Source organism: Microcaecilia unicolor, chromosome 9 (assembly GCF_901765095.1).
Source record: "Microcaecilia unicolor chromosome 9, aMicUni1.1, whole genome shotgun sequence".
Lineage (NCBI taxonomy): Eukaryota > Metazoa > Chordata > Amphibia > Gymnophiona > Siphonopidae > Microcaecilia > Microcaecilia unicolor.
In genome coordinates, this window is record NC_044039.1 from 152025193 (window position 1) to 152044841 (window position 19649).

The 19649-nt window shown below is 45.5% G+C and overlaps 1 protein-coding gene across 3 annotated transcripts in view; it reads right to left on the reverse strand.

Moving 5' to 3' along the window:
• Window positions 1–14221, reverse strand: part of TRAPPC6B (trafficking protein particle complex 6B) — a 42039-nt gene extending 27818 nt beyond the window's left edge. For all 3 annotated transcript variants that reach the window (XR_003943348.1, XR_003943347.1, XM_030214526.1), the window contains exons 1-3: window positions 14037–14221; window positions 11868–11935; window positions 11591–11708 (exon numbers count right to left, since the gene is read on the reverse strand). Coding sequence is in view for 1 of the 3 variants with exons in the window: in XM_030214526.1 (XP_030070386.1) it covers window positions 11591–11708; window positions 11868–11935; window positions 14037–14117 (267 nt within the window). In the remaining 2 variants the exon portion in view is untranslated. The remainder of the gene's footprint in view (window positions 1–11590; window positions 11709–11867; window positions 11936–14036) is intronic.
• Window positions 14222–19649: the final 5428 nt, after the last annotated feature.

The window sequence follows — 19649 nt, forward strand, 5'->3', positions numbered from 1 at the left end:
TACTTGTCTGTAGCAGGTGTTCTCTGAGGATAGCAGGTCAGTCATTCTTACATATGGGTGACATCATCCACATAGCATGGTGCAGAACACTTTCATAGCATATACAGCTTTAAAAGCACACACCAGCTTACCCACTGCACATGCGCAGGATCAGCAGTACAGTATAAAAGCTATATATTAAAAAAAAAAAAAAAAAACTCCAAGAGGAGATGGGAGGGTATGTGAGAATGACTGGCCTTCTGTCCTCAGAGAATACCTACATAAGTACATAAGCACCGCCATACCGGGAAAAGACCAAGGGTCCATCAAGCCCAGCACCCTGTCTCCGACAGTGGCCAATCCAGGCTTCAAGAACCTGGCAACCCCCCCCCCCCCCCCCCCCCCCCCCCCCCAAAAAAAAAAAAATAAAAAAACAACTTAATTCTTAATAATGTTTAATGGACTTTTCCCTCAGGAATCTGTCCAAACCCCTTTAAATTCCGTAAGGCTAGCTGCTGTCACTACATTTTCCAGCAGCGAGTTCCAGAGTCTGACTACACGCTGAGTAAAGAAAAACTTTCTCCTGTTTTAAATCTACCATATTCTAGCTTCATCTTGTGTGCCCTGGTTTTGTTGTTGTTTGAAAGTGTAAACAAATGCTTCACATCTGTCCACTGTATTCCGTTCATTATCTTGTAGACTTCTATCATATCACCCCTCAGCCGCCTTTTCTCCAAGCTGAAAAGCCCTAACCTTCTTAGCCTTTCCTCAGAGGGAAGTTGTTCCATTCTCTTTATCATTTCCGTTGCCCTTCTCTGTACCTTCTCTAATTCCTTTATATCTTTTTTGAGATGCGGCGACCAGAATTGGACACAATATTCTAGGTGCGGTCGCACTATGGAGCAATACAACAGCATTATAACGTCCTCGTGTTTGTTTTCCATCCCTTTCCTAATAATACTCAACATTCTGTGCGCTTTTTTAGCCGCCACAGCACACTGCGCAGAAGTTTTTAACGTCTTATCAACGATGACTCCCAGATCCCTAGGTCCGTGACTCCTAACACGGAACCTTCAGTGCCCTTAGGTTAAAATGGGACGCATCCCATCCCCACCCGTCGTCTCTGAGACAAGGAAGTACCTGGAATAGAATTCCTTCCCTTCTTCCCCTGGTGGAAGGGGCTCGACCGCATGGGCCTTTAGAAAGGCGGAGAGTTCCTCTGCAAGTACCTCCCTGTGCTGAGAGCAGTAAGAATACGCTCTCTCAGGGCAATTTAGTGGTCCTTGATGCCAATGAAGGGCATAAAAGATGGACAATTTGAAGAAATCACTGGTCGAAAGTTACAAGGGGCCACCTTTCTTGAAAAAAAAACAAAAAACCTTAGCCTCTCTCCTACCGGTAGGTCATCCGAAACAGTCACTCTTACAGCAGCTATGTTCTGCTGCAGCCAGCCAAAACCCATCTTCATTCTGGCTGAGGAGTTGGAAGGACCTCAGGCGCATGCTGTTGACGAGAATGAGCACACTGGGGCTGAGCCTGTTGAGGCTGGCAAGATGAAGGAGAATACCTGTGACTCTGAGAATAGTAGGGAGCCCTCTTCATCTTGCCCGAAAACCTTCTGGGATGAGGAGCGTGCAGAATGTGTCTGGCAGTAGAAGGTATGGATGGTATCAGTATGCTTTTTGATGAGATCAGCAACCTTCTCCATCTTCTCTTCAAAAATGTTATCCCCAGGCTTGTGGCATCCATCAATCTCTGGACTGTGACGTCCAGTCAAAGACCAGCAGCCATGAGAGTCTGTGCATCGCTATACTCTGGGCAGACATCCTGGATGCCACATCAAAAGTATTGTATGTGCCCCAGCCAAAAAAATTATGACATGCCATCTGCTGCTTGGCCAGCTGGCGAAGAGATTCGGCTTGCTCAGGTGGGACAGAGTCCACCAAATCAGTCATACTGTGCACCAAGTTCTGCAAGTACAGGCTCGTGTAGAGCTGGTATAAATGCATACGAGAGATGAGCATAGAGGTCTGATACATCTTCTGCCCAAAAGAGTCTAGGGTTTGAGCTTCTCTGCCTGGGGGCACCGAATCAAAGTTTCTAGAACGCTTGGCTCTTTTGAGTGGATTCCACCAACAGGGAATGATGATGCAACTATAGCCTAGCAAGCCCAGGGGAAACCTTGGAACCAATACATAGTGTCAATCTTCTTGGGGAGGACAGAAACTGACAGAGGAGACTCCCAGTTCTTCATCTGAACGTCTCACAAGATCTTGTGAAGCACCGTCACAGCCTCTCTAAGAATTGTCATAGTCCACGACCTCGAACATCTCAGCCCTGGGCTTGTCCTCCATCTCCAAATGAATAGAGATAACAGCCACCATCTCCCTAACAAAAGCTGGGAAGGAAAGGCTCTCAGGTGGAGACTTTCTCCTTTCCTCTGGTGGAGAGGGTTCAGAAGGGATACCCTAGGACTCCTCCTCCAAGAAGTACCATGGATCCTCCTCAGATGCCCATGAGCGCTCCGTGTCACTATCAACAAAGAACTCCTGATGGGGGGCTGAGACTGAGCCTGCCTTGATAGAGAGGAACCATGTCCTTGCCTGGAAGGGCTCAATGTGTAAGCTCCACCCTCAACTCTGTCAAAGTTTCCTCCATTCACATTGAGGGGCTGCCAGCACGGGCGGCTATAGACACCAGTAGCACAGGCTAAGGGGACTTGCAGGTCAGCAGACAGAGGTATGGCTGGTACAAGAACCCAGATGCCAACACACTCTGTCGGAGAAGCCCTGCCAAATGCTCCTGGAGAATGATTTGGATGTGCTCAGAGGGTCAACATCGGGAAAGGCCGAGGCGTTGGGTCAGAGGCAGCATACTGAACAATCAGGGTCGGTGCATGTGTCTGGTCCTGGGTGCATGGAGTTCCCAGTGTCAGCACCTCCTTGAAAAAGGGAGAGTGCTCCTCCCAGTGCCAACATTTCTCGGGGACTGGAACTCTTGGTGCCCCAGTGTTCCCAGCATCATGCGTCAAGGGGGATAAACACTTGTACTTCTTAGCCTTCATCCAATGCCAAGCATCAACACTCCTCAGTGCCAAGGACGACGTCGAATCCCCATATGCCTTTGGTGTTGGGTCTAATGCTGACTGGTCCCGGGGTCCCTGCACAGTGGATGGAATCGAGGCAGGTAGAGACCTGCTCGATGCATGCCCACTCGGGTCTAGCAGCAATGGGGACCGATGCACCCAATGCCGGTGCAAACGCCGATGTTGACAATTCGGACCAGGCTCAAAAAAATTCTCTCTCTGAGCATCTCTGGACAGCCAGGTTCTTTTCTGCATACACAAAGAAAGCAGCTGAAAGGGCTATGTTCAGGCTCCAAACACTGGAGACACCAAGAATAGGCATCAGTCCCAGAGATAATCAGATTGCACAGAGCACAACACGAAGTCACTGGGAACCTTCGATGACATGGGAGGAAAAACTGCCATGGCCAAATCAAATGACTTGATGGCAAAATCAAAAAGAGGCAATCACCAGAAAAAAAGAGAGGAAACATCCCGACCAGAGCTAAAGCCTAAGAAGGCCCCAGGAGCACAGAAAAAATCCCGACCAGAGCTAAAGCCTAAGAAGGCCCCAGGAGCACAGAAAAAATATGGGGAGAAAAAAAAAAAACAACTTTAAAATGGGGAAAAAAAATAAAACTAAGGGAAGAGGGTAGAAAAAACTCACAAAAAAGAAAACTGACAAAAATGGATATAAACTACCTTAACGGAAGGCACAAAGTCGCTCAAAAAGTAGCAACGCACCAAACACTGTGAGGAGCCGCGAATAGCGCGTTTTCTCCTTACAGTGGGTGGAGACTGACTGCTCTCGTGCTCTGCTGGTCCCGTGCTCTCATGGCTGGCAGGAAGGTGCGCACTGGGAACACTGGCACATGCTCTTAAAGTTATATAGGTTGTGAAAGCGTGCCGCACCAGGAAATGTAGATGACATCACCCACATGTGTGTTGGACATGGACTGCTTGTCCTTGGAGAATACTAGTTATCCTCTATGCTACTTTATCTTTCCTCTTTTTTATTGTCATTTAATTTCCTCCCCTCCTTCCCTGTTTTACCCTGCCCCCACCATCTTCTTCTCCTCTTTCTATCTACTTAGAATTGTAAGCCGCTCTGACATTATCATCTGATGTGCGGGATAACAAGTACTAAATAAACTTGAAACAAAGTTATGATATATACACGTTTTTTAAATAATATATATACGCACACATGAAGCAGGTGTAAATGTATATGCTATTCCGGTTGGATTTGCAAGCTTATCATTTATATGTCAACATTTTTATTGATGATTCCACCTGATAACACATCCATTAGAGTACATACACAACAAATTGTACTACTACTTAACATTTCTTTTTTTTTTTTTAATTTAAATGAAGTCTTTATTAAACAGTAATAAAATACAATGAACTCTGAAATCAGGTCTACAGTGTACATGTACAATACTTTAAAGTCAAACAAAACACCAGAGTCTCGCACATTGCTTTTCTGAAGTCATCCAGATTTACTTCGCATTAAACTTCATGATTTTTTTTTCCCCCTTGAAAGAGTATGTAGCTATTGAATTACCCCCCTCCCCATTCCCCCCCTTATCAGTTCCCCCATCCAACCAATCCCCAAAGAAGCTCTCAACTCCCACATCTATACAAGCACTGCTGCTACTCCAAACCACTTTTGGTAGCGGCGAGAAAAGGGTTCCAAGTCAGGTGCCATTTACTTATCTGATGTGTTCGCTCCGCTCGGAGTCGCTCCATCTGGCACACATGCCGTAGTTTGTTGCACCACCTTGTTACAGAAGGGACTCCCCTCTGTTTCCACTGAGATGCAAGTACCACTCTCGCCGCCCCAACAGCATGACGCACCAATTCCTGCTGATAGGAATTTAGGCCCACCGCCCTTACAGAGAAGAGAAAAATTTCAGGGGCCCACTGAAGTCGGCATCCCAGCCAGGTCTGCATTCTACTATGTATCGCTTTCCAGTAGGCTCTGGCTTTAAGGCAATTCCACCACACGTGGCCCATTGTTCCACGATGCCCGCATCCCCTCCAACACAATCCCGACGAAGACGGGTAAATCTTCTGCAATCTGTCCGGGGTGAGATACCAACGGTACAGGACCTTCACTGCATTCTCCTGCGACAGCACATGAGTGGACACCTTCGCCACTGCCCTTTCTATCTTCCCCCATTCCATCTCCCCGAGATTAACACCCAGCTCATCGTTCCAGCTTTTCCTGTGACGACTATAACACTGGACCTGGGCACCAACACTTCTATACAAACAACCAATCAGTCCTCGGGAGGTATGGAGTTTTTCACACATATCTTCCAGTGGTAACTTATCCCTTTGCATAACTAATCTAACTGCCTGTGTTCTAAAGAAATGAGATAATTGAGTGTACCCAAAGTCATCTACCCGCATACCCGGATACCTTGCCTGCAGCTCTTCTAGTGATATCAGAGAACCCTCTTCAAATACTTGACCCCAGGTTTTGACCCCCTCCTTATACCACCTAGTGAAGACCCCCTCTGTGTTCCCTGGCAGGAAGAGAGGATTGTACGCTATTGGAGATAACCGCGACAGAACGCATTGATGATTGGGGAACAGACTATCCCAGTAATGCAGTGTAACTCCAACTGATGGACAGGACTCTTCGTCCTTCGCCCGAAACGACCGCGGAAGCCACATAAGCGCTGCTAATGGTACTGTGCCAATAGAGTACTGTTCCAGTTGTACCCACTGCCTGTCTGGGTAATCTTGGAACCATTCAACCGCAGCTTTTCCCTGTGCCGCCCTGTAGTACCAAGTGAGATTAGGGACACCAAGCCCACCCCTCCTCCTACTCTGGTAAAGGAGCGCGCGCGAGAGCCTAGGCCGCTTACCCGCCCAGACGAACCTCACTATACGATCCTGCAAGGAAGCTATAAATCGCCTGGGCATCATCACAGGCAGCACCTGAAATAAATATAACAGGCGCGGTAGAATGTTCATTTTAATAATCGCAATTCTGCCGAACCAAGAAACCCCTAATTCCCCCCATCTCTCCAGGTCAACTGCAATGTCTCGAACCAGATCTTTATAGTTAGCCTGGAACAAGTCTGAAAGTTTGGGGGTCAATTTCACTCCCAAATAAGTAATATGACGATTAGCCCACTTAAAGGAGTACGACGTTTTTAAAGTCACCACCAGCTCTTCAGGAAGCGTTACATTTAGAGCTTCAGACTTTGTCATGTTCACCTTGAATCCCGAAACCGCTGCGTACTCATCTATAATACAATTAAGTCTGGGAAACGTGGTAAGTGGCGGGTCACATACAACAGGACGTCGTCCGCAAAAAGGGCCATTTTGTGCATTCTACCCTCCACCCAAGCCCCCGACATCTCCGGATCCAGACGAATCCGAGAGGCGAAAGGTTCCATGACCATAGCGAATAAGAGGGGAGATAAAGGGCAGCCCTGTCGGGTGCCTCTGTGGAGTGAAAACAACTTCGAATTACTGTCGTTGACCCGTACACATGCTCGTGGAGAGTTATAAAATGCCTGTATCCAACTCCGAAAAGTCATCCCAAATCCCATGACCTCCAGTACCCGATACATGTAGGGCCAGTGGACCCTATCAAAAGCTTTTTCAGCGTCCAAACTGAGCAGACAGAGTGGCTTTTGATTTCTCTTTGCAAGGTAGACCTCTTGTACCTTGCAAAGAGAAATCAAAAGCCACTCTGTCTGCTCAGTTTGGACGCTGAAAAAGCTTTTGATAGGGTCCACTGGCCCTACATGTATCGGGTACTGGAGGTCATGGGATTTGGGATGACTTTTCGGAGTTGGATACAGGCATTTTATAACTCTCCACGAGCATGTGTACGCCTAATATTGTCCATCGACTTAAAGCCCACCTGGTCTGGATGTATCAGGACTGGAAGCAAGGGCACCAGGCGACTTGCCAGCACTTTAGCTAAGATTTTAACGTCAGCATTTAAGACCGATATTGGTCTATAAGAACCACATTCAGTAGGATCCTTACCTGGCTTGGGAATGACTGCAATCCAGGCCTCCATCATAGATGGAGGCAGCGTCCCCCCCGCTCCCACCTGGTTAAACAGGTCTGCAAGCAGTGGCGCCAGTTCGGGCGCAAACCGCCTGTAGAATTCACTAGGGAGCCCATCCAATCCGGGAGACTTATAAGAGGGCATGCCACTAATAGCCTTCTGAATTTCTATGGGAGTTACTGGTGCATCCAGCAATGCCCTTTGCTGGCTGGTTAAGGAGGAAAGGTCACTTTCAGCTAGATATTGTCCAATATCCTCTGGGGAGGGGTTAATCTCCTGTGCGTATAATGTCTGGTAGAATTTCCCAAAGCATTCACGTATTTGTTCAGATTTTCCTAACATCTCTCCCTTTCCATTATGAACCTGCTTAATCATACGATCAACTTTTTGCCTACGTAACTTAGTAGCGAGGAGACTTCCAGCTTTGTTCGCAAACTCATAAGTTCCCGCCTTGTATTTTGCTTGCATCAGACTAAGTTGTTCTGAGTATATAGAGTCTAAAAGCAGCCTCTCCCTCCTCAGTTCCTGCCAAGCCTGTGGTGACCTATTTTTCTTGTGTTGCCCCTCTAGCTGATGAATTTTCTCCAAACACTCTGCTATCTGCGCCCTACGTATCTTAGCGCGCCTGCTAGCTAATTGTAGGAAATATCCTCTAGACACTGCCTTCATAGCATCCCATACTATGGTCATCCCAGTTCCCTTGCCAATGTTAAATTCAAGGTACTCCTTAAGCATATTCCTGTACCCTTCCACCACCTCCCCTTCCTGTAGTAAACTAGTGTTTAACACCCATCTCTTTTCCTTCAATTCCGCCCTGATGGTGGAGAGGGAGACCCATACTGGGGCATGATCTGATAGTGTCACACTTTCAATGCCAGCCTCAGGTCCCCTCTCCACCAAATTTGTGTCCAGGAAAATGTAGTCAATGCGCGAATATGTCTTATGAACTGGGGAGTAAAACGTATAGTCCCTATCTGTCCCGTGTGTCAGTCTCCACAAGTCCAGTGTGCCCAGGGAAGCAGCCAAGGATGCCAGGGCCTGTGATTCCTTGTTGCCTTCCGCCCTGGGGACTCCCGAACGGTCTAGGCGAGTGTGCATCACCGCATTGAAGTCCCCTCCCATTATCAGGGACCCCTTAACAAATGTTGCCAAGGTGTTCCGGACCCTCGCAAAGAATTCTGCCTGACCACTATTTGGGGTGTAAATCGAGGCCACTGTTAAGGCCACCTGGTCCACTATCATGTGTATAAATATGTAGCGCCCCCCTGGATCCCTTCTGACTTGCTCAACCTGCGCCGCCACAGAAGAATGCAGCAATATCGCCACCCCTCGTTTTTTGGAGCTCTCCGCAGAAGCAAAGTACGCCCCAGTAAAGCCCGGGCAGGAGAGGAGTCGCTCATATTTACGCCTCAGGTGTGTTTCCTGAAGCAGGACCACGTGTGGTTTGAGCCTCTGTAATTCTCTATAGAACCTCTTTCTTTTCTGAGGCATGTTTAGCCCCCTTACATTGTATGATATTACTTTCAGATCAGCACTCATATCTACATGTAAATATATTTCCTGTTACCATTACCTTGCTCGCAGTGCACTCTCCCTTTTAGAGCCTCCTCAATTGGTTGCAACAATGTTGTTCTTCTGAGGGAATTATTGATAAGACCCCAGTTATTCCCAGAACCCTTCCCTCCCCTACCTCCCCGCCCACCCTTCCCTCCCCACAACTCCCAAACATCCTTCACAAACATAACCCCCACCAATCCGGGTCCCAGGGCCCGGACTGGGAACATCCCCTCTGAAGTACCCTACAGGAGAACAAACGGACCCCCGAACCCTTGTGCACACCCCAGTACCCCCCTACCCTTTTAGTACTTCCACCCAGTCTCTCCATCTAACCATCAAAACTCAAACCTTTTGCACTTTAAAATAAGCTCCACAAAGTCCCAATAACAAAGAACAGATAAACACACAAAGTCAAAGAAGTAGAGTGTCATCCCAGTAGTAGACATCGGAACCAAAAGGATATCAAACAAAATCTCAGTCAAAGTCACGTCTTGAGGCCTTGCTTTTTAGCTTTCTGGGAGACTCTCTTCCACTGCTGCAATTTTTCTCGAGTAGAGGGAGCCAGGTCTCCCCCAGGGCTCGCCATTGTTGTCAAACCGGCCTCCTGCAGAAACTTCCATACCTCCGCAAGCCTGCGGAAGCGAATTTGCTTACCCTTAAACTCAAAGCTCAGCGCAAAGGGAAAAATCCACCTATAGGGGATCTTCTCCTTCCTCAGGATTTCTAGCGCAGGTCTCATCACTCGCCTCTGCGCTAATGTAAATAGTGATAGGTCTTGGTACACATACACTCGCTCCTTCTTGTATTCCACAGATGGAGTTTGGCGCGCTTTTAACCAAACCTTTTCCTTAAGCGCATAGGAAGAAACTTTTACAATTATGTCTCTGGTTTTATTGTCTTTAGGCTTACCAAGTGCCCTGTGAGCCCGATCAAACAAAATAATATCAGACTCCATGGGTTCTCCCGTAATTGTCTCACACAAGGATTTCACAATTGCAGGCACATCTTCCATGTTTCCATTTTCAGGAACTCCCCGAAATCTGAGGTTTTGTCGCCTTCCGCGGTTTTCCAAATCATCAATTTTATATTGGAGTTCCTCTGTCTGATCTTTTAGCTGCACAAAACGGATCTCCGCTGCCTCCGATCTGTCAGCATGTTCGTCCATCCGTTCCTCCAGATTTTCAACTCTACCCCCCCAGCTCGCGGAGGTCAATGCTGATGGCGTCCACGTGCTCGAGAATTTCTTGTTTAGACGCCGCAATCTCTGCCCTGATTTCCTTCAGGCATTTAGCCAATTCTTTAGACAGGGTCGCTTTCGGGGAAGCTCTCCGCACACCAGCACTCGACGCAGCCGACTCAGATCCTGATGAGTGATCCGGGGCCGGTGACACGTGTCTCGATCGATTCTTCGTCGACTGTCTCGTCGAGCTCCGCTCTCCCTCACGCATCTGGGATGCAGATATTTTGCTCATCTTGCTCCCTGAGTCACTGCTAATCTCCAGGAGCCGTTCCAGGACAGGAACAAGACCAAGGTTCCGCTATTAAAGCAAATTTAAAGCGGGGAAGTACGGAGCTAAAGATTCAGGCGGCCATCCGTCTCCGTGACGTCACTTCCTCCCCTACTACTTAACATTTCTATAGCGCTGCTAGGGTTACGCAGCGCTGTACAATTGTAAATTGTAAAGCTATCGTTCTTATGTACATTAATCTTAAGTTGCTATCATCAGTTTTTGTTTTATAACAGTACCCTCTCTTATCCCCCTCCCCCCTTACTACCTTCACTTTTGCCACGTACACTGAAAGAAACAATAGTCAGCATGTTACCTTAAACTCAAACCGTAATTCCAATAGTAACACCTTACATTATTCCGTGATTGAACCCCTTGTTACTATTATTCCCCCCTCCCCTCCCCCCTTGCAAGCTTATCATTTATAAGAGAAAACAGGCGCCAATGTTGCCTAGTGGAGGAATAGCCTAGTGGTTAGTGCAGTGGAGTTTGATCCTGGGGAACTGAGCTCGATTCCCACTGCAGCTCCTTGTGACTCTGGGTAAGTCACTTAACCCTCCATTGCCCCTGATATAAAATAAGTACCTGAATTATGTAAACCTCTTTGAATGTAGTTGCAAAAACCTCAGAAAGGTGGTATATCAAGACCCATTTTCCTTTATGAAATAGTGTCACAATAAAATGCCACCAAATTGTGAGTTTTTCTTTTAAAAAGGAGTTTTATCTCACAATATCATTCACAAACTACAAAATAATTTTGGACTTTCAGAAGTGAGGAAAAACAACCTAGCCTTATTATGACAGATACTGGTATAACTCTCTCAAAATTAATCATTTTGAAATAAGCACATGTATGTTTTACTACTGTATGCCAGAGAACAGGAAAAAAACACTCTGCAGTATCAACACAAGCGACAACAAACAGCAGCGGTAGTCCAGAAAAGGAAAAACAATTGTAGATTTGCGACAAGCCATTTGCTATTTGTTGCACTGAAGCGTTTGCTGAACTCTGATGAAGGCATAGAGTTGAAACTTAGCAGAGTTGGTCACTGTATAATAAAATTACATGTGTCAAATCTATGATTGTTTCTCCTTCTCTGGACCACCTCTGCTGTTTGATGTCGCTTTTACTACTCTATGCCACCTCTTCTAAACGTGTCCAAGTTCTCAATTTAAAACATTTCTAAAAAAGAAATCTGACTTTAGAGAGACTGCTTGCAACAGGGTGTTCCAACCTCTGATAGATGATGCTTCAGCACATTTTTTGAAAGGCCTTTATAAAATAGGCACCTTTTTAGATTTCTGACATAGGCATCCTGATATAAAATCAAGCTCTGACTTTATTTTGGAATATAAAGGTATGTAAAGTCAAAGTTGTATAAATTACTTTTACATGAAATACATGCATGTTACAACTTCCATTACTATTCTTTGTAGTACCTGGTGATTGGTCCTCAGGTTATCAATTTGCTTTTTAAACACTGTAGTCCAAAAATCTTTGCAGATGAATTTCATTATATCTAATTCATCCTTAAACCTGGCAGTGTCCTTGGTAAATCTACAACGAACAGGAAATATTTACAATTTGTGTACATGTCTGAATATAGTTAAATGTATACACAAATGAAAATCAGACAATTGAAGCACACTTACTGTTTGATTAAAAAAAACAAAATTAACATTTCTCAAGTAATGTGAACTGACACATTCTACCCACCTTTCTATTAATCCCTGTCCAACCCTAAATCCCATGCTTTCCAGTTTAGTGATGCATCTTCCATTTTCCTATAAAATAAAGAGTAACTTAATGAAGCATTGTCAGTTAAACGTTATGATCAAATCTGTGTACAGATAGTACGTATGAGGCCACAGCATACTATTTACCTTACATTACTGAACATGTAAATAACAACACTTACAAAATGTATGTGTCAGAGTGAAGCAACCTGAAACATGGCAAGACTAGTAGTTTCAGGCTCCAGACTGATGACAATTTACTGAAAGACTCAGCTCTCAGTAATGCTCTGAACTGCTTTTCTTGAATAATTTGCCTACAAAAAGGCAACTTAACACTATCTACAGCCAATAAATATATCTGTCATTATAGAAGACAGGCCAGCAGAAAAACTATTTTTAAAAACTACCATATTCAGACTGCTTTATTTCATTTAGCACAATGTGATTTGCACCAAATACCCTAGTAAAAATAAAGTAATGTAAAACACAATTGACAGTCCATCCAAATCATCTACAAAGAAAGTTTATGGTGTCAGTGGATCATGACTAGGTGAGAGCATAACATGGTGTACTTCACAAAGACGTTTGGGGCAATAGTTGATCCCTGGGAACAAGGAGTAGAAAGTGCAGAAGTAGAAATAAGATGCAATGTGTACCACAAAATTAGATAAATTACAGTTTGGGGCCTGGTCTCCTCTGATTACATGTCTGCAGAACTGTGTTGTAGGCGAAGAATTGCCAAGAGACCCAGTGGATCAAAAGCGGGGGGGGGGGGGGGGGGGGGGGACAGAAGATCAATTTAAGGGCTCCCAAGCAAAAATGGTGGACAGAGTACCCCACAGCAGAGAGGATCCACCTCAGAAGATATGGAAGTAGCTGGGAGTGGGACCACCCCACCCCACTGGGGGGTTGCTTGGATGGAATATTAGCTGGTCATTCAGATATACACATACACACCTTGCTCCTCACTGCCCTCTTAAACACACACTGATCAACTGTTGAGTGGCAGTGCATTAGGTCATGCCTTCTCCTCTGCTGCCCAGGACCCAACTGGCACTTTGAGCCACATAGCAATACACTGTCCTGCATGGTTCAGACCACAAATTGAGTCTGGTGGTAGAGGAAAACACAGCTCAAACAGTATGTCTCTCCACCATCATATTAACCAGGTAAAATGGAGAATCAGAAGGGAGAGGCGGGTGTGACAGATGGGATTAGGGCCAGGGATTCATGCAAGACACAGCAAAAGAATTAGTGTTATGTGGGGAGTAAAAGAGGCAGTGTTCACTTTCCTTCTCCATATCTTCATTATGTTCCCAGCCCCTGCCTATGCCTCATCAATCCTTATTTCTCTTCTTTCCTTTCTCCATCCCTAAGATCCTCTTGTCTTGATCATCATCTCTTCCCCATCACTATACCAATCCCCTCCTTCATCCCTTCTCCCATTTTCTCCTCCCTTTCTCCCCTTAAAAAAAAAACCCAACAAAATAAATTATCTGCATAAGAAGTGTCAATAAACTAGAACAGAATCGCCAGCCAATATACAAATGTATAAGCGCATACTACTGAATGTCCCAAACTTTGCCACAGAATTTTATACAGTTTCTGCAGGATCTACTGCCTGAATTATTTTCAAGTACAGAGTTTAGATTATAAGACCTTTGGGGACAAGGAAATGCCTACAGTACCTGAATGTAGCCCATTCTCTATCTCTATCAGATAAGGCACAAGCCTACATTGTTATTGTTTTAATTTCTTATTATATTGCCTGCAGGCTTGAAAGTTATGGAAGCAGTACATTCAAGTAAATTTTCTGACCCCGGAGGATTCACCACAATCTACTTTTTCACAGACTAATACGGCTCTTGATCAGCTTTCAAGAACTAACTCTCCCTTGCTCGTAGTAGTAGTAGTTGCTCAGGTGCAAACAAAAGCTAAAAATACAACATTACAAACGCCGTAATTTCTGAAGTTAATACAGTAAGAGGGCATAAAATATACGATACATGGAGTCCATTAAGTCCAGTCTTTAGTTCTGGACGTGGAAAACACCCCACGCTCGAGCTACCGGCAGCCTCCAGGAACGACCGTGGCCTAACTCTCTCTGGCAAGGGGCCTGGAGGGAACCGGGAGCCGTCTCAGTACTCACCGCTTCCCCCTGTTCGGGGGACTTGTACACGCAGGATACCAACTCGCTGTGTAGTAATAGGAATAAGGCCTCATCGGCCATTTCTTGCTCGCTCACCGCAGCCCTTACACCATCGAGCGCCAGATTCACAGCTGCCTAAAGACAGGCCACTACGGTTGCCACGGCCGCAGCGCAGCAACATCACTTCCGCTTCAGGTAGACTTCCGGTGTAATTCTGTAGGCGCACCCCACCACATCCGTAAGCGGTCGCAGTTGAAAGCCGTTCGAGGCGTGTGCTGCTGTGTTAGTTTGGGGGCGGTGTCCGTTTTTTTTTTTAACCTCTTGCCGTTAGTTAGTTTGGTTGATTTTCTTACATCTCCATTTTTGTAAGGGAGTTTTTCTATAAGAAACATTCTTTTCATTTGTAAAGTTTTTATAGAGCAGCCTTTGTTTCAGCTCAGTGACCTACTGAAAACTAAAATAACAACATACAAAGTGTTGACATTAAAGTACAGCAAATGGCTGCTTCTAACCATTTGATTAGATGGTGATGACCAGTGGTACTTTTGCCTGTTAGTATACATAAATGCTGAGAGTGACATTAAGGCCAATTGAGTACGATTTTTCAGGCAATCATAGCTGCCAAGGGGGCTCAATTTTTGATAGAGAGAGTTTAGTACATACCTGGACACCTCAATCGCACAGCTATTCCATAAAATATATATTTACACGTGCAGCAGGGATGGGTAAGAAGAAGTGTTTCAGTGCACTCCATTATACCTCCAGTATTACGCCAAGGGGTGTAACAATGAGGGGGCCTTGCCCTCTAATCGTGGCACTGGTTGAATCACTGGAGATGCCACCAGCCAAAGAAGTCCACTGCCCAAGCCCCCTATCATTCTATGTACACCAGCCACCAATGCCTGCACTACTGTGCATACTCAGTTCTTGCATTTGAAAATGGAAAATAAGATACCTTTTTATTGGACAAAGTCTAATACGTGTTTTTTTTCCAGTTAGCTTTCCGAAGGAAGTGTTGGTCTCTGAATTTTAGTCAAAAATGTTTTAAAATTAATCCAATATAACTTTTCCAATTTTGTATTTTATTGTATTTATTAATACAGCTAAAAAAATACATTCTTTTTTCTACTTATGTTGTCATACTTTTTCAGTATGTTGGTCCCAGTCTGGTTTTCTGCTTTCTTTCATCTTCTCTTAACTCTTGTCAGGGTTTCCTGTTCATTTGTCATTTTTCTCTCTTTTTTTTTCTTTCAGTTTTCTTTACATTTTTTTCTGCCTCTCTTTTCAGATTTAGGGCTCCTTTTACCAGGCTACAGTAGTGATTCCTGGTTGGTAAATGCGACAAAGCCATTCATTCTTAATATCCAGTCTTAATTTTCCTTTCTTTCTTTCTTTCTTTCTTCTTACTGCATTTACCTACAACGTTTCATCTTTCCTTCTCCCCTGTCTCCCTTCTCTTATTCTCCAGTCGTTATCTTCTCTCCACTTCTCATCCAGTGTCTCTCCTCTTTCTCTCACCACCCCTCCATCCTGCATCTCCCCTCTTTCACTCCCTATCCTTCCATCCAGTGAATATTTCTACCCAAACATCATCTCTCTCTCTGCCCTTTTCCATTCAATGTGTTCCTCCCCATCCTATCCAGCGTCCCCTCTTTCTCTCCCTAACATCCACTAGTCTCCCATCTTTCCAGTGTCTCTCCTTTTTCTCTCCCATCTTCCAGCATCTCCCCTCTCCCATCCATTGTCTCCCCTTTCCTCCCCATCCTTTTATCTAGTGTCTCCCTTTCTCTCCATCCTTCTATCCAGCATATCCCTTTTTCTCTACCATCCATCTAGCATCTCCCCTTTTTATCTCCCTCCCCTTGCATCCAGTGTCTTCCCTCTTTCTCCTCCCTATCCTTACAGTGATCCCCTCTTTCACTCCCCATCGTTCCATTGCTTTCTCTTTCCTCCAGCATCCTTCCATCCAGCATCTACCCTCTTTGTTCCATCTTTCCAGCGTCTCCCTCTTTCTCTCCTTACATCTACTCTCCCCTCTTTCTCTCCCCATCCTTCCAGTGTCTCCCCTTTCTCCATCCTTACAGCCATCTCCCCTCTTTCTATCCCATGTTCCATCTAGCATCTCCCCTCTTTCTCTCCCCTGTATCTAACATCTTCCCTTTTCCTCTTCCCATCCTTCCAGCATCTCCCCTCTTTCTTTCTTTCTTTCTTTCTTTCTTTCTTTCTTTCTTTCTTTCTTTCTTTCTTTCTTTCTTCTTTCTTTCATCTAGTGTCTCCCCTTTCTCTCCATGTCCTTCCAGTGTCTCCCTCTTTCTCTCACCATCCTTCTGTCTAGCATCTCCTCTCTCTCCTACTCTTCCATCCAGCCTCTCTCCTCTTCTGTCCCCATCCTTTCAACATCTCCTCCTCCATCCAATGTCTTCCTCTTTCTTCCCCATCCTTACAGCATCTTTCTGTTTTCCATCCAGCCAGTATTTTGTCTCCCCTTCTGTCCAGTGTCTCCCCTCTCTCTCCAGCCCTTTTCCATCCAGCGGGTCCCCTCTTTTTCTCCCCATCTTCCCACCCATCTTCTCTCTACCGCTCTTCCATCCAGCATCTCCCCTCTTCTAGCCATCATTTCTCCTCCCCTCTTCCATTCAGCATCTCATGCCCCCCTCTCTCCCCTCCCCCTTCCATCCGGTAACTTCTGTTTCCTGTGGCCACTGCTGCTTCTCCTGACAAACAGCAGCAGTGGCAACATAGCAAGAAGCAGGCATGGGTCCACAGTCTCAGGCATGTGCTGCTGATCCTGCTCCCTCTGACATCAACTTCACTGTTCCAGGGCAGGGGACCGGCAGAGCCAACAATACATGCCTGAAGATTGTGGCCCTGCGCCTGCTTCTTGTTGTTTTGCCACCACTGCTGCTCGTCCAGGAGAAGAAGCAGCAGCGGTGGTGGCAGGAGTATTTCAGCAGGAGAATTTTCCACTTTGATAGAAGTGTGGGAGATGACCCACCAAAGTGGGAGTCTCGGCTGAATGCAGGAGACTTGGCAGGTCTGTGGTGTGTCCAGATGGTGTTCTGTTTGTACAATTCCACTTCTGCTACAATTATCTATGTTCTGCCTGCAGCCCACTGGTATGTATGTGGGTAGGGAAGGTTTTTCTGTAATGGACCCCACCAGCTCCCTGTGGTTAGGATCAGCTTCAGGGCCGCCTCTCCTAGACCCTCTGTGTGCTAAGGGAAGCAAATTACATTTTCCATTTGTTTGCCATGTGACACTAAAAACAATCAGAGCTGCACATCTGCAGTTTATTATCTGTATCCTCACTCCTAAAACAAGGCTTGCCTCCTAACTAAGGCTCACAGAAATCACATCAGGATGTGTATTCATCAAGAAGGTGGTATAGGGTTACCATACATCTGGTTTTACCCAGACATGTCTATCCTCCCCTTCCCCTCCTTTACCTTTGTAGTGCCCTGGTGGTCTAGTGGCCTCTTCAGGGCAGGAAAGAGCCCCCTCTTTCTTTCCTGCCTGGCGTGGCTGCATACCTGTGTTGCTCCCGGCGCTACTTCAAAATGGCTGCAGAGAGTTCAAGCGACAGCCTCTCAAGACTTACACAGAAGTCTTGCAAGGTCACTGCTTGAACTCTCAGCACTCTGGGTGCCTTGATCGTTTCATCTAGCAACACATTTCAAAGCTTAATTGTGCACTGAGGTTAAACAAAAAAAAAAGTTCTCCAGTTTGCTTTAAATCAGTTTCTTTAATTGTCCCCTAGTCATGGCACTAACTGAAAGCATTAACAACCATTTCCTATTTACCTGTTCCATCCCATTCATAAATGTAGACCTCTATCTCCCTGTCATCTCTTTATAACTTAAGAGCCCTCAACTATTTAGTCTTTCTTCAAAAGAATGTTGTTTCATCCCCTTATTAATTCTGGCCCTTGTACCTTTTCTAGCTCCACTATAGCTTTTGTGAGATGGGGGTAACCAGAATGGGCCCCCCACCACACCATCTTTCAAGGTAGGGGAACTGGAAGGGAGAGAGAGGGAACTCCTTCATTGTTCTAGTAAACAAACCCTGCAAAATGCAAATACTAGAGGCATAGCTAGGCCTGATAGGACCATGGGTGTAAAACTTGAGATGGGCCCCATTTAACACCATTGTTCCCAAGGTAGGGAGGGCAGGTGGGATGGGGAGACACATTTCACAAATCTGATATATTACAGTTAGAAAATACTTTTTCTTACCTGTATTGTCTGGACATTGTTTGGGTCCTAGTATCTATCTTCTGCTTTTCTCAGCTCTCTCCAAGGACATTTCTTCTCTGTTTCCACTATACATCTAACCTGTGTGTCCTTATCTATCTAGTCCGGGTCTCCCCTGTGTGTCCCTGTCCCTATCCTCCCCCATTTTCGGTATCTCTATGTGTCCCTTTCTTACTCTGTCCATCATACCCCTCTGTGTTCCTATCCCTCCCCTCGTGTCCAGTATTGCCCCTGTGCATCCATGTTCCTATGCTCCATCCACTGCCAGTATCCCTTCACATGTCCAGATTCTCTTTTCTCTCTTCTCTTCCTCCAGCACCCTCATTTGTAGCGCATTGATGTTCTGTATATCACTTGTTTATAATTAACCATTGGTGCATCTCAAGGGGGAAGGGAAGACATCTTAATGTTAAGATGAGAAAGTTAAATACTGTTAGCCAATATTTTTTTAACATATATTGTTCCAAGACTGTGTCATATTGAAGTGCTTATGTGTGGTCAGCATTATGGCAAATTGCCAACCAGTGTTTAATCAGGAATGACTATAACCTGCACAGAGTGGCAGGTGCAGTTTTGGCCACCTTGTCAGGCAGACTAGATGGACCATACAGGTCTGTAGTAGCGTGAGTGAGGGTGGGCCTGGAGCCTTGAATAACATAGCCACAGAAAAGTTCAAAAGTGAAATAAACCAATTTATTTGAGAACAGAAAAATTAGTGATCTGTTCCTCACACAGGTCAGGAGAAAAAACACACCAAAAAGTAGTTCTTCTCTAAGCCTCCCTGACTGATCTATGCTGAGAGTTTTTATCCTGCCTTGATCACTCCCTCCTTGCTCTGCTCCTGCTGAATCATCTCTTCTTTTTCTGTGGCCCGCCTTTTAAGGTCGCTCTGTGACTATGAGGGAGAGCTGTTAGGGAGGAATGTAATTTCCTATAGACTTCCTCACAAGGTATTTATCTGCCATCATTTACTGTATTACTGTGTATCTCCAGGTGTTTCTTCTAGCAAAAAGGTGCCGGTACTCAAATGTCAGGCCACCCTTCAGGGATGAGGTGATCACTGAGGGACTCACCCCACAATGGCCAGGACCCCTGCAACCAGGCACGAATCTATGACAAGGCAGAATTGGTGTGTAGAGCCTGAGCTCTTTCATTAAAATATGGGGACCATGGACCAATTTCAGCACACAATACTGAGCACACAATGGAAAAGGTGCCGGTACTCAGTACCCCCAAGTACCCCCTCAAAAAAAGCCATGGTTATCTCCAAATTTAATCTTCTCCTTCTTAGCTCCTTTCATGCATTTCTACACAACAGGTAACAAGCTTTCTCCATCTGTCTGGTGGATTCCTCAATAACTCA